The following is a 15,383-nucleotide window of genomic DNA, read 5'->3' as shown; positions in this document are numbered from 1 at the left end:
TATAGGACTTGCAGAGGCACTCCTATCTTGTAGCTCAATGTTCTCTTCCTGGATTGCTTAATTTTGATGGTTTCAGGTTGGTCTGAACTTCCTGGAACTTGTGCTAAAAAGGAGCAGAGGTATACTTTGTGGAAGACACAGAGCTGCCACTGGAAACAGCCTCATGAGTGGAGGCCTCCCCTTGTAACTGTATTATCACTTAGCAGCCTTGTGTTTCTACAATTCTGTGCATTTCCTTGTAGCAGGCTGGACATAAAGCTAAAGCCAGACTAACCAATATAAATGACAAGAGAGATTTAAGCAGCAATGTTGCAGTCTGGTAAAAATGAAGTCTCTTTAATACACTTTTTTGAACAGGCTTGTTTGTTTTGACTGATGTTTACAGGGTTTGAGGAAGTTACTTTGTAAAGGCTTACATAAGAAGTCTAAATGGTGTGTTTTCCTCTCCCTCATAGAACCAAAGATGTTCTCAAATCTGGAACTAAGTGATGACAGCGATGAAAGTGCATCCATGTCCATTGATTTATCACACCTCTCCATGCTGCCTCACCTGGCTGACCTTGTTAGTTACAGCATCCAGAAAGTGATTGGATTTGCAAAAATGATTCCAGGATTCAAGTAAGAAAGGATTTTGCTTCAGAAGAACACTCTTTCTCCCCTCCCCCTCTCTCTCCTCTGTTTAAAAAACAGTAATTGTACCAAACTACCATAAATACCCGAATATAAGCTGATCGGAATACCTCGTATAAGCCATGGCACCTAATATTATCACAAAAACTGGGAAAACGTATTGACTCGAGTATAAGCCAAGGGTGGGAAATGCAGCAGCTTCTGGTAAATTTCAAAATGAAAATAGATACTAATAAAAGTTATTTACATAAAACTCTAATTTAAGATAAGACTGCCCAACTCTGATTAAATCATTATTCTAACCTTCTTCAATGTAAATGTGCTTACATATCCTTCCAATAATCATTATAGTTTATTTTAACTTTACATTTTAGGGAAATGCTATGGATATATGAATAAGGAAAAGTGGGAAAGACTAGTACCAAGAGGGGAGAGGAAGGTGCGTGCTGCACCAAGAGAGGAAGGTGCGCAACGCGCAGGAGAGGAAAGAGAGCTGGGTTGCTGTGCACAGAGGTGAGGGTCCTAGCAGGAAAGCGTGGAACTGAAAGAAGCTCCTTTTTCAGCCCCACATCTTCCCACCAGGACCCTCACCCAAGTATAAGCCAAGGGGAACTTTTTCAGCCTAAAAAAAAGGGCTGAAAAACTAGGCTTATACTGAAGACTTTATGCTGACCCCCCACTGATTGGTGCTTTCCCCTCTCCATGGAATGAACTTGGACTTATCCGTGGGTCATATAAAAATCCATATTGGCTCCAAAATCTGCCCTCAACCTATACATGAGGTCAACTTTTATATGAGTATACATAGGCAGTTCCCAAGTTACAAGCAAAGTTTGTTCTCATGTTGAATTTGTATGTAAGTTGGAACAGGTACATTTTTAAGTTTAATTCCAGCCAAATATATGTATCTTTTAGCTTTGGATAACATAGTGAAGGCTTAACACCTCTATGGTGTTTCTTTTGCTATCTCTGCTGCTGTTCAGAAGATTTCACATCACTTTCTATCCCTGTCACAATTGGATTTTGAAAAATGTGTCTAGTCATGGAACCAGGAATTGGTGATAAACCTTCAGTGTAGACACCTTTTCCACGTGATAACTCTTCCAGGAGTTGATTTCCCTTCCAAGGAGTAGATTTCTCTCACTTCCTGTTGTCTCTCTCTCACACACACACAAACATCCGTTCTTTACTGTGAGTCATTTATAAGTCAGATGCTTGTAAATCAGAGACTGTATATAGTTTTCAATTTTAATTAATTATTAGTAATAAATTTTAAATAGAAACATTTACCCTAAGAAATAATGCAGCTGCATTATATTTATCCTGATGGCAGTAGGTCACAGTTATTCAGTAGTCACGGTTATTCAGATTTTACAGAAAGAGAAGAGACAGCCATTCTCCCAACCTATTGCTACAGCCTGACATAAACTGAAACAATTCCTTCAGTCAGACTGTAAGCCAAAACAGTAATGTAATTATTGCCTCTGCCACTTGCCCGTTTTATCCATCTGCATGGTTTATTTAACAAATCCCATCAGAAACTGAGTATTAATGGAACTGTCAAGTGGTAATTCAGCAATGAGGCTAATATGAATAAGGCTTTCCTCAAGTCCCATTTGGCTGTGCACCAAGAGTTGTCTTTATGCATCGTTTGAACCGAAGCACTCCATGCATTCCTTGGACTTCCACTTAAACCATATAAAGATTTTGTGATGATAATGAGGTTCAAAGTTAAAGCTTGTTGATTGTACATAGATAACTGAGCACTCAGTAGTTCTCAGTAATGTATCTGATTGCCTACCCTGAAAGTGTTGGACTTGAATTAACCTTAGAATTGTTTGTGTGGTGGCTCATTCACATATATAAGGACTGACATCGTGTTAAAATTAATACATTATAGACATAAGTGTATCAACCTATAGTCGTAGCAGTGTGCCTATAGTAACTAGTTCTGAGTTTATTGAAAACTAATCTCCAGGGGGCTAAGTAGATAACACCAATGTGTGATGGCTGAATATATGAATGTAGGGGAGAATGAAGAAGTCCAGAATCATTCAGCATGGAAACACCTTTATAGCCCAACAAAAATGTTATTTGTGTCTTGGTTTTTGGGCCTGTTTCTGGTGTTATTTGGGGCACTGATTCAGGAAATTGCATTTGATAGACTACATCAGTTCTAGTTTCTTAGATATGGTTATCATGGTTCTCTATGGGTGAGCAGATGAAAACTAGCAGATGGCATGTCTTCTGTATCTCAGAAACTAGAACCGATAGGGGAAAACTGGTACCATTTTTGAAATCAGCGGGTCAAATATACCCAGAAACCGGTCTAATATTTGAGGCACCAAAATATGTTTGGGCCAGTGTCAATCCTAGGTGAAGTACATGGTCATGAGTTTTAAAGCCTCGCCACATGAAGTATCATAATGATGGATGAATCGAGAACCCAAGATACAACTTTCTCTTCCCCAATGTAGAGATCTAACAGCAGAGGACCAGATTGCTTTGTTGAAATCCAGTGCCATTGAAGTCATTATGCTCCGATCAAATCAGTCATTCTCACTGGAGGATATGTCTTGGACCTGTGGCAACAATGACTTCAAATACAACATCAATGATGTCACACAAGGTATGGTACTTTCAACTGTGGGTGGTATAGAGGGTTGTATATGGTTCAAAAAGCTGATGATGTCCTAAATTGGGACGTGGATCCATTGCTGAAACTGCTAAGTCCACCCTCTCTGCTTTCTAACCATAGAAAGTAACATTAACCAAAACCAGGATAGAGATGAATATCTGAAAAAAAACAATTATGTAACTTGATCTGTAGAATAATAGTTACAACTCAAAGAAACTGAAAATGCCAAAACCCTATTCAGTTTTAATAGAATTTAGGTGACTTTAGACCATTTCATTGGCTATTCTGTTTATATTAGAATATTATAATGAACTCTGTGGGGCAACCCTTGAAAAGCATCAGAGAGTGCAAGATGCAGAGGCCAGATTAGTGTCCGGTGTGCATTTTAAAGGCAACATAAAACTGGTCTTGAAAGAACCGCACTGGCTTCAAGTATGCTTCTGAACTCAATTCAAGGTGCAGTTTTTGACCAATAAAACTATAACAACTTGTGGCCAGGATATCTGAAAGACTGCCTTCTCCTTTTTTGAGCCTGCCCAAAATGTGAGGGCCCTTCCACACCATATAATCCAGAATATCAAGGCTATAATATTGTGGATTATCTGCTTTGGACTGGGGCCCCTTCCAACCATAGAGAGTAAAACAGCAAAATAAAATCCCACATTTTCTGCTTTGAACTGGAATATATGGCAGTGTGGACTCAGATACCCCAATCTGAAGCATATATTGTGGGATTTTCTGCCTCGATATTCTGGGTTATATGTCTGTATGGAAGGCCCCTGGATTATCTGAGTCCATGCTGTCTTATAACCCAATTCAAAGCAGGTAATGTGGGATTTTATACATCTGTGTTGAAAGGGACTGAGATCCTCAGAGGAAGTCCTCATATTTGTCCCAACTCATTTGGATGGTTAACAGTAGCACCCCAAAGGTGTAACTCCCTTCCAAAATACTTGAGGTTGGCTCCTCCTCTTTTGAGGTTCCAGCAAGATCCAAAACACTGCTGCACCACACAACCTGCTCTGTTTGAATTGTCTGTTTTAAAATGTGTATTTAAGGATTGTTTTTAAATTATTTTTAAAGGATGTTTTGTTGTTTTTAGTTTTTTTTAAAAAAAAAGTATATTTGTACCGTTTTGATTGCTTTTATTTGTTCATTGCCTTGGGAGCCCTTGTGAACTGTGAGGCAATGTAGAAAGGGGAAGAGAAACTTGAGAACAAGGCCCCTTCCATACAGCCCAGCCCTATATCCCAGATTATCAAGGCAGAAAATCCCACAGTATCTGCTTAGAACTGGGTTATCTGAGTCCATACTGATATATATTCCAGTTCAAAGCAGATAATGTGGGATTTTACTGTGTGGAAGGGGCCCAAGAAGCAGACTAGCTCAACAATTTCAGAGATCTCTTGGCAGGATGAATGCTGTTCTTTTGTTGAATGAGCCATTGATTTCCAGATCAGTTTATTTTTATTTTTGCTCTGTTTTCCAGCCAACTTGCAAACCTTCCAAAATCTAGTGCTTTCTCTTTTAAAGGTTGCTCTGTTTTTGTTTCAGCTGGCCACAGCCTAGACCTGCTCGAGCCTCTTGTTAAGTTCCAGATCAGCTTGAAGAAACTCAACCTGCATGAGGAAGAGCATGTGCTCCTGATGGCCATCTGCATCCTTTCTCCAGGTAAGAGAAACGTTATCTTTTTGGGTGACATTTTAGTGGGCTCTTTCCCAGTGACTGGAGGCATCAACAGGGGCATTTTGTGTGCAATATTTCTTTTAACCTGGAGACAAGTTTGTTTTTGTTTTTTTTTCAATTGGAAATAACACCTGTTTTTGTATTTGTCGCCTGGTTTAAACTCATTAAAACATCTCTTTTTTCCAGAGTTGCACATATTTGTTTGTGAGGATTACCATAATGTAAGGAGCAGGCAGTTTCCCATATGACAAAACATTTAATTTAGTATCCCAGTTTCCTGTCTAGAATGCAAGATAAAGCTTTCACACTACCAAAAACTCCAAAACAAAACATAGAACTGAAGCTCTCCTATCTTAGTGTGCATCCAGATGATGCTACCAATCAAACAGCTATTCAAATGCTAAATTCTTATGGAAAGAAAAATAGTGACAGTAACATCTGGACTCCCTCTAAAGTTCTGTGAATGTGGCAAGGTTCCTGTGCAGTGAAAGACCCATCTGAAAGTACTCTTGGGCTCAGAGAAGTCTCTGTCTTCTTGTATTATTTTTATGCTTATTCAAACTCCTAATTATTTGGTTACTTGTCAGAGCAATATACCTTTCAGTAAAAATAGGATTAACTACCATATACAATCAATTTCCAAGTTATTAACAACATAGATTATGTAGTTTTTTCTTAAATTGAATGTGTGTCTGTTGGAACAGGTACATTTTAAGTGTAACTCCAGTATCTATCTCTCTCTCTATCTATCTATCTATCTATCTATCTATCTATCTATCAGCTTTGGATAGCATAGGGAAGACTTAACATCCTTGTGAAGTTTGTTTTGCTGTCTATGCTCCTGTTCAGAAGATTTTACCTCACTTTCTGTCCCTGTGATAATTTGAATTTGAAAAATTTAGCTTCCTGTGGAAACAAGGATTGGTGATAAAGCTTCAGTAGAGACATATCTTCCCTATGATAACTTATTCAGGAGTAAATTTCCCTTCCTAGTGGTAGCTTTCTCTCACTTCCTGTTGTCTCACCCCTGTTCTTAACTATGAGTTGCTTGTAAGTCAGATGTTTGTAACTTGTGGACTGACTATATATTTGTGTATAAGTCAAGCTCATGTATAAGTCAAAGGCAGGTTTACAGGCCAAAATTATGGATTTTTATATGACCCGGGGATACATTGAGGGTCATTTTGAGAGAGGAAAGTGCCAATACTACCATGGGGCAAGTAGCTCCTGGCCACCACCATGTTTCCATCCAGATATTCAAAAAGACCTTTTGCCATTCTACTCAAAATTTCCTTTTTAATAGAAGTTAAGATATAACATTAATTCTTATCAAAAAAGGAAGCATCCACTTCTCTGAGTAGAATGGCAAGAGCTTCATCTGGTCAATGAAAATCTGAACGAAGCACTGACCCTGTCCACTTTCTCCTCCGCAATGCCAACTCTGGTCTTTTTGAATGCCTGGGCAAAAAAAAATGGCAGTGGCAGCAGTTTGGAACTTACCGTCAGGAGAGTGCTGAGAGAATATACATAGTCAGTGATTCTTTTAGGTTTTCTTGTGATGGACTAAGCCACACATGTCAAACGCAAGGTTTGTGGGCTGAATCTAACCTGGTCCATTATTTTGTGTGGCCCGCGAGTCTCTTAATGCCGGAGTAAAATAATTCCATTTATATAGTCTTACAATTACAATTGACCTTTTGAAGGCATCTGTAAGGCTGATGTGGCCCTTGGTGAAAATGAGTTTGACACAGCTGGACTAAGCACTCACCTTTCGTCAATGTGCTCAAAGAAAGGTATAAGTTTGGGAGGGCATAAGGAACAATCCACCACAGATTCAGATTCTTTGGATTGCGTTTTGGCCAGCATTTCTCAACTTTTACACAAGTATATATACTGCTTCCACTTTCTTCCTTTTACATAAAATTATGAGGAAGAGTGGACTAATGCAGTGGCTCATTGTGGAGTGGCTCCTTGTCCTCAAGAAGACACGGTAAAGTGTCTGAATCCACATGGAGATACATCAGCAGTGTCTTTGAGTCTTTGTTTATGTTTGGGCATTTGCTACTGTTGGGAATCAGTTGGGATGAATTGGGTCAAGGAAGGTGAGAAGCAGAACCAAAGAACCTTTCCTTGTTTGTAGTATTGTGCAAGGAACAAGAGGAGATGGGAGTTGTGAGTCCTTCCATTCTCCATATAAACTGCATAAGCCAAGTGTTCACTCCTACCTTCTGAGACCATAGGAAGCAAACAGTGGTTTCAATACAATAAAGAGGTCCCATAGGCCACAGTCTGAGCTGCAGTCAGAGACCTGAACTGTTGCTCTTAAGTGCTTCACTGTTTCTTTTTTCCCCCCACACAAAAGCTTACACCTCAAAAAAGTACTACCTTGCCACAATTCGTCTTGGCAAAAGGTTTTGCAGTGTCTTTCTGCCAGGGAATTGCCCCAAACTTGCACTTCTTCCATCTTTTTGATAATAATCTGACATGCAGAAGAACTCAGCCCAAGGCACTGCACCCACTTACCTTAAGTCGTCTGGCTGCTTGCCTCTGCTGCCTGGTGTTTTGTGATCTTTGTCTCCAGCTATCTGGCAGCCCTGTCTGACTTCACAGTTTTCTGACTCCTAACAGAAAGATCCACACAGGATATGTGAGTGTAATATTGCAAGCTCAGCATTTTCCCCAAGACTATGAGGATAGAGGAATGTTAGATACTGATCTCAGGATAGCAAGAACGCAAAAGACCTGGAGTGAATAGACATTCCCCTTTGTTTTCTCCTTTTCTCACAGTGCATTCACTGCAAGCCTGTCTCCCATGTTCTCTTTCCTAGATCGCCCTGGCGTTCAAGACACCGCTATGGTGGAGTCCATCCAGGATCATCTTTCTGGAATCCTGCAGACATATATTCTCTGCCGACACCCGCCTCCCGGCAACCGCCTCCTCTACCCGAAAATGATCCAGAAACTTGCAGACCTGAGGAGCCTGAATGAGGAGCATTCCAAACAGTATCGCTGCCTCTCCTTCCTGCCCGAGCACAGCATGCAGCTCACTCCACTGGTCCTCGAAGTGTTTGGCAATGAGATCTCGTGACATCGTCGTCCTGAGGATGAAACACACCAGAGTTAAGGAAGGAGTCAGCCTGGCTTCCCACTGGTGGCAAACTGAGAGCTTTGGCCCCAGCGTTGTATATTGTCAGCGAGAGTTTTAACCCTTTTTTTTCCCTCCACACTACCAGAGGGACTGCATCATTTTTACATCTTTTGGCCTCGTCCTTTGCATTGCTGCTGAGCAGCAGTCTGCAAGCTTATCCCTTCTCTTCTGTCAATCAAAACCGAATAGTTTTCTCACTTGCTGCTTTGCCAAGATGAAATTGCTTGTCGCTTTCTTCAATGTTGAACTTTCAAGCCAGCGACTGAAATGACTGATCTGTGGGTTAAGGAAGGCGATGACTGGATAAGAGCTCCTAATTAGAATGGATGGGATTTAGGGTTTGAGGGTGATGGGACTACTGAGTATTGTCATCATGCCACGTGAAGAGCTTTTAGTCCAGTGTGAAAATAATGTACAGAAATTGATCTTTTATGCGTAACATGTGCCCTCCCTGCCTGCCTTCCCAAGGCTCTTCACTACTATCAGCCAGATAATGATTTGGAGAGAGCTGGGGGGTTAACTGTTGTGGTGTACACAAACTACTCTAGCACTTTGTTGCACTAAATAGCTTGTTCAGAAGGGGAGGATAATTTAACTAATCATGTACATCTCAGTGGAAATTTTCTCTGAAAACTGTAAATAACAAGCTCCTACCAATTTCCCAGCATTGTTTCAGAAGATGTTCTCAAAACATGGCCCCCTTTCAGCATCCCCCTCCCCCCAGTTTCAAACACTACCAGTTTATTTAGAGGAGCTTCTGGTTTCTGCAGTGGCATGGAGCTGATTTGCAATCCATTCAAAAGGTTTGAGTTGTCGCTTTAGAGCAGACCTTCGGCAGTCTATATATGGCCCTCCAGATATTTCTAGGCTCCAATCTTTGTCAAGCCCGGCCAGCATAACCATTGGTTAAGATATTATGGGAGTTACAAGTTTCCCACCCCTCTTTAGAGTCATGTAGAGACCATTTGTTAGCAGGGCAAACTGACCTACAGGTCACTGTATAAAGAACTGACATGCAGAAGTAATCTTGTACTCTCTCTCTCTCCCCATGCTGGAGTCATAATGTTTGAGTCAGTCCATAGTCATACTCAGGGAGGTTGAGACTAATTTATTTTTGTGGCTCATAAGATGTTTACTGTGAATTTGATGACCTCTGGACAAATTCAGCACAAGCTGCCACACTCTATCAAGGGAAGGAATGTATCACCAATATTCAAACAGCATGGAATGGGCAGTTGCTAATATATTTGTCCCAAATAATCTTAAACTGTACACATAGCTTTCAGTGGACCGACATTTGCTTCTTGCAAGCGTTGGCAACTGTTTGAATGTTTACACATGCAAAAAGGAAAGTAAATTGTTGGCTGTAGTGAGAGCAAAGCTGCTTAAATGTGGACATTCTCTCATCTCACTTTTCAGAGATGGTTACCTGCTCATAAATGTGTAGTATTTCACTTCACCAACATGCTGTTTTTACAGAAATGATTATGATAGCTGCATTTTGCACGCCATGTATTGCTTCAGGTGAACACATAAAGTGTCTTACAGGATGATAAATTCTAAGGATACACAAAGGCACATTTGGTTTAGCAGACCTGTAGAGTTGTGTCAGTAAGGATTTGCATACACGAATGGATCAGGGCGGAGGTTTCAGGGAGATTTCTTTGTGAGAATAAAATCTCCCTTTTGCTTGCTAAGTGTCAGTAGGATAATATAATAGAAAGAGATTATTGTGAAAAAGTGCCTTGAGCTTGCTCCAGTGCAGTAATTCACCCCCACCCACCCAAATTATAAGTTGACATTTTAATCTTCTCGGCCCTTTGGCTAAGATCAAGTGTAGTAGTTTAGTCTGAAATTGATCTAAATTTCTAGCCTTGGAGGGATCGCAATCAATTTCCTTCTGTGCTTCGATGGGTGTTGGTATAAAGGTAACCCACCACATGGAATAAATCCCTGCTTGTGAGGGGATGCACGCAGGTTCCTTTCCTCTCCCCCAGAAGTATGGCTGTCTCCCTTTTCTTGGACAGAACTTGATTAAAGAGCAAACTTTTGCATTCTGGCAGTGTGGGAAAGAAAGCAGGCATTTGCAACACGATTCTATAAAAGAAGCTTTGAAGCTTGCTTCTCAGAGCTCTGCCTCTTCGGCTGCTGGAGCACTTTCTGGCAGTGGTGTTTGACTCCTTTGGCAAGATACACCACCCATTAGTTTCTATCGAAAGTATGGTAGTGCATCCAACATGCCTAAGCCTGTGTTCTAGCAGCCATTTCAATGGTGGATGGCCTTACTATACTCATCAAAGTTGTATGTCTTAACACTCGTGTCATGACACTACATTTGAGAGTGTTACCTATACATCTTGCAGGAGGGAGTTGGTAAATTGGTAATTTTTTTTAAGTCATATTAAATCATAATAGAGTTAGCTGTCCACATTTGTGGATTTAACTTTTATGGATTTGATTAGTCACAGATTTGGCTAATACATTCTGAGAATCTCTAGGTCCTCCAGTGAAATTCTGCAGTCAGTCTCTGCCAGAAGTTGATCATGGAGGCAAACTGCATGACCAAGAGAACACATATTTAGACATTAGTACAGTGGTTTTCAACCTGTGGGTCCTCAGATGTTTTGGCCTACGACTCCCAGAAATCCCAGCCAGTTTACCAACTGTTAGGATTTCTGGGAGTTGAAGGCCAAAACATCTGGGGACCCACAGGTTGAGAACCACTGCATTAGTAGGTCCTCCAGCGTAATTCTGTGGTTGGCTTTTGGTGAATTAGTCTTTTATTTGTGGGTTTTCCACTTTGCTCCCCTAACTCATACAAAAGTGAAGGTCCTACTTTATTGGTTCATCTTACCCCTATAATGTCAGTACTGATTGGCAGCAGATTTTGAGGGATTCAAAAGGATTCATTTATAGATGTACTTCGGAGACTTGAGATTGAACCTGCATGCAAAGCATGTGCTCTGTCACTGAGCTATGCATGTCTTTGTGCCTTACAGACAAGAATGTGAGGTTTAGCTCTTTTATATCCCATCTTAGGAAGCTTTCCAAGTCTAATGGGATACAAAACCATAGTTGAATCAGGTAGTTAAATATATCATGGCACAATGTTGAAAGAGAGGAAAGGAGTCAGCTATGCTTTCAACCACTCTCTCCTATATTGGACATAGTAATATTTTAAAATAATGATTACAGCAAACTTTGCAAGTCACTCAATGAGTTGCATCTTGGTTGTTTTTTTAAAAAATGCTATGTTAATACGTCCCTTTAGTCTAAAACAGTGGTTCCCAACCTTTGGTCCTCCAAGTGTTTTGGACTTCATCTCCCAGAAATCACAGCCATCTTACCAGCTGTTAGGAATTGTGGGAGATGAAGTCCAAAACACCAGGAGGACTAAAGATTGGGAACCACTGGTCTAATGGGAACCTCACCAATACACTCTTGTGTTCCCTCTGGTTCCCCTACAGCAGTGCTTTCTTAGCCTGTAGGTCCCCAGATGTTTTGGCCTTCAACACCCAGAAATTCTAACAGCTGGTAAACTGGCTGGGGTTTCTGGGAGTTGTAGGCCAAAACACAGGTTGAGAACCACTGCCTTACAAGGAGACAGGATGGGGAGGATGTAATTTTATTTTATCTTTTGTTTATCTGTTCTGCTGGAGGTGTCCCTGGGATGCTTCTAGATGACTTTCCCAGCCTTGTATGGGAGACCCAGGTAATACCATAATTATGTCAAGAAGGAAGCGGTAAATTAGATGCACAGTGCTTTTCAACTGATGCCATTAGGGACACTCCTCCTTCAAAGTTCCCCTGAGTGCAAAGCTTAGCAGATCACTTATATGGACACTTGGCCAAAAGAAATAGTCCAAAGGAGTAGCTTTTCCAAGTTTTGCCTATTGAGTTTAGTCCAGCTGTGTCTGAGCTTTCCATTTGGAAGTATCCAGGATCTAAGTAAATAAGTTGTCCTGCAGCCATTCATAGAACACACTTGGCCACTATATTTTTCTAAAGAAATGGGGTGAGTGCTTTTGATACTTAGCCCATACATTAAATTCGCTAGAAACGCCTATGCTGAACAATTTGCACCAGATTATGTGGCTTAATTCAATGTGTAAATAGCAATTTAATATAAGTTGACAATGTTCTGTTATAAAACCCAATTAGATTTTAGACATTTTAAGAACAATTACATTTGAAAGCTGCTCTTTTTTGAGAGATGCTGGATTTTTTCCCCCAACTCTGCATGTGAACGTCAAACATGTATCTATCTATCTACAGACACATACAGTGCAAGAGGAGTAGCTTCTTTCCAAATGTGAAACACAAATCATCTCTTGTTTGTTGCCTTGTGTAATTTAAATGGCCATGCAATGCACTTTATATTAAAAAAATCAGTGGAATGATTTAAAGAGACAAATCTATATTTAATTATAGTAGTTCTGATGATGAAGAATAGAGGTGATTGCTATCTTTTTATTCCTTTGTACATCTTTGGGCTTTTTTCTAATGGATAAAAGAGAAGATATAATATAAAAAAAATCCAGAGCTTTATTGACATGATAAGGAATGATTGAATCCTGTTTTCATAAGTTGTAAGTGTAATATGCTGTTACCTTATTAATAAACATGTATTGCTTTGTGACAACACAATCATTTGAGTGCGATTTATTTACACTGCAGTCCTCCACATTCTTGGCTGAGAGGTGTCCAGAGGAACAAGTAAATTCATATAAGGTCACACTATCAATTTTCTTGTGATAAAAATATTTTAAAATGTAAATAGTTTATATTGATTCAGAAGTGGATGGATTTCAGGATGGTATGCTCAAATAGACTGAAGCAAGACAATACTAAACATTATGGGCTTTTTGTGTGTCGGGAGAAACTACAAGTTGCTTCTCGTGTGAGAGAATTGGCTGTCTGCAAGAACGTTGCCCAGGGGACGTGTTTTACCATCCTGTGGGAGGCTTCTCTCATGTTCCTGCATGAGAATCTGAAGCTGACAGATGGGAGTTCACCCCGCTCCCCGAATTTGAACTACCAGCCTTGCAGTCAGCAGTCCTGCCAGCACAAGGGATTAACCCATTGTGCCACTGGGACTAACTCCAATTATTTCCAAGTGGCACAGATCCATTGATTAAACAGGATTTGTGAAGTCAACACTTAGTTTGAGGGTCTACTAATGGTAGGATTTGTCCTAAAGCATTAAACAGTAAAATGGAAATAAAAATTAAAAAATATGTTTTATATCTCCATAATGCACTTGTCAATAACTGGGTGATGCTGACATGTTCCTCCCTTTTACTAGTTTTACTAGTTCATTTTTGGTAATCCAGTTCTCAAGTGATTTAATGTCAGAAAAGTTAGGGGAGAATTACATAATCAACACCGCAGATCATGTTCCATTCAGGATCCACATTCTCATCTCCCTTTTCTCATGGATATTAATGCTAATTCTCTTTTTCCTTGGGGGGAAACCCCTTTGGATGCAGAAGTTGCATCCAGAGCTATCCTGAAATCTACGTCGTCGTTTATTCATTCAGTCGCTTCTGCCTCTTCGTGACCTCATGGACCAGCCCACACCAGAGCTCCCTGTTGGCTGTGGCCATCCCCAGCACCTTCAAGGTCAAGCCAGTCACTTCAAGGATACCATATACATCCATCTTGCCCTTGGTCGGCCCCTCTTCCTTTTTCCTTCCATTTTCCCCAGCATCATTGTTTTCTCTAAGCTTTCCTGTCTTCTCATTATGTGACCAAAGTACTTCATCTTTGTCTCTACTATCCTTCCCTCCAATGAGCAGTCTGGCTTCATTTCCTGGAGTATGGACTGGTTGGATCTTCTTGCGGTCCAAGGCATTCTCAGGATTTCCCTCCAGCACCACAGTTCAAAAGCATCTATCTTCCTTCGCTCAGCCTTCCTTATGGTCCAGCTCTCACATCTATAGGATACTACGGGGAATCTTCATACTGGTATGATAGATGGGTCTGGAAGCTCAGCATTATGCACATTCCGCAACAGTGGTTGTGAATAAGGAAAGGGACCACATGGCCCAGAGAAGGGGCGGAGTGAGAGCGGGAAGAGCGGCACACTGAATATAGTAGTAGTAGTAGTAATAATAATAATAATCATCATCATCATCATCATCTTTATTTATACCCTGCCACCATCTCCCCAATGGGGACTCAGAGTGGCTTACATGGGGCCAAGCCCAAACAACATATTACAGCAAAATAAAACCAAAGCATAAACAAGCAACATCATCAAAATTACATAAGAAAAAAACCCGATATGAATACAGTAACAAAATAACATTACAATAAACACAATCACAGTAACAGTGAGTGGGCCACATGTACAGGATAAAACGTTAAAATACTCTTAATGAGATAAAAATAGGAGCAAGTAATTTGCAGGGAGCTCATAAAGACACACAGGGAGGTAAAACTAAACTTTCCGTTTGGGGGCGTGTACTCCAGTGACAGAAGCGTTGAGGGGAACAATAGTGTCAATTTGTGTACCTACTCGCCAAAGACGCAGCGGAAGAACCAGGTTTTAAGGTTTATGTTAAACGTTTCTAGTGTAGGGGCTTTCCTGAGCTCTCCAGGTAGTGAGTTCCAAAGTCAGGGAGCGACAGAGGAGAAGGCTCTCTCCCTTGTGCCCACAAGATGAGCTTGTGAGATTGGCAGGGGTGAAAGGAGGGCCTCCCCTGAAGATCGAAGGGCCCGGGCTGGTTCATGGAGGGATATAGGGTCACAAAGGTAGGTGGGTCCCAAACAGTTTAGGGCTTTGTAGGTGATAACCTGCACCTTGAATTGGGCCCGGAAAATAAACGGCAGCCAGTGGAGCTCCTTAAACATGGGGGTCGACCAGTTATTAATCTGGCTGCCGAACGTTGGACAAGTTGTAGTTTCTGGGCCATCTTCAAGGGTAGCCCCATGTAGAGTGCATTACAGTAATCCAGTCTAGAGGTAATTAAGGCGTGGACCACCATGGACAAGTCAGACTTCACGAGGTATGGTCGCAGCTGGCCATACGAATATACTTCATAGTTGCATTTGGTGGAAGGATAGAAAGGAGGGGAGGCTCAGGGTAAGGGTTAGGGTTAGGGTTTTACCATTAAAGAACTCTTACATTCCTTCTATAATATCTATGTTCAGCCTGGCTTACAGTACCTCAGTCTCTGTCTCGGTCATGTGTTCTGTTCTGCGTTGCGCAAACAGAGCTCTCGAAGGAGCAAAGCGGAAACAGTATAACACTATCAAACTATTACTGTTTCTTCTTCC

At 40.9% G+C, this 15,383-nt stretch overlaps 1 protein-coding gene across 5 annotated transcripts in view; it reads left to right on the top strand.

Moving 5' to 3' along the window:
• The window catches only part of VDR (vitamin D receptor), a 100,172-nt gene extending 87,423 nt beyond the window's left edge, over positions 1–12,749 (top strand). For 4 of the 5 annotated variants that reach the window (XM_067464280.1, XM_067464278.1, XM_067464279.1 and 1 more), the window contains 4 exons: positions 456–618; positions 3,108–3,259; positions 4,823–4,939; positions 7,783–12,749. In XM_067464280.1, coding sequence (XP_067320381.1) covers positions 456–618; positions 3,108–3,259; positions 4,823–4,939; positions 7,783–8,042 — 692 coding nt within the window. In that variant the 3' untranslated portion in view covers positions 8,043–12,749. The remainder of the gene's footprint in view (positions 1–455; positions 619–3,107; positions 3,260–4,822; positions 4,940–7,782) is intronic. The other variant, XR_010909288.1, reaches the window with a different exon arrangement.
• Positions 12,750–15,383: the final 2,634 nt, after the last annotated feature.

This window comes from Anolis sagrei, chromosome 2 (assembly GCF_037176765.1).
Source record: "Anolis sagrei isolate rAnoSag1 chromosome 2, rAnoSag1.mat, whole genome shotgun sequence".
Taxonomy (NCBI): domain Eukaryota; kingdom Metazoa; phylum Chordata; class Lepidosauria; order Squamata; family Dactyloidae; genus Anolis; species Anolis sagrei.
This window is presented reverse-complemented; position numbering and strand designations above follow the sequence as displayed.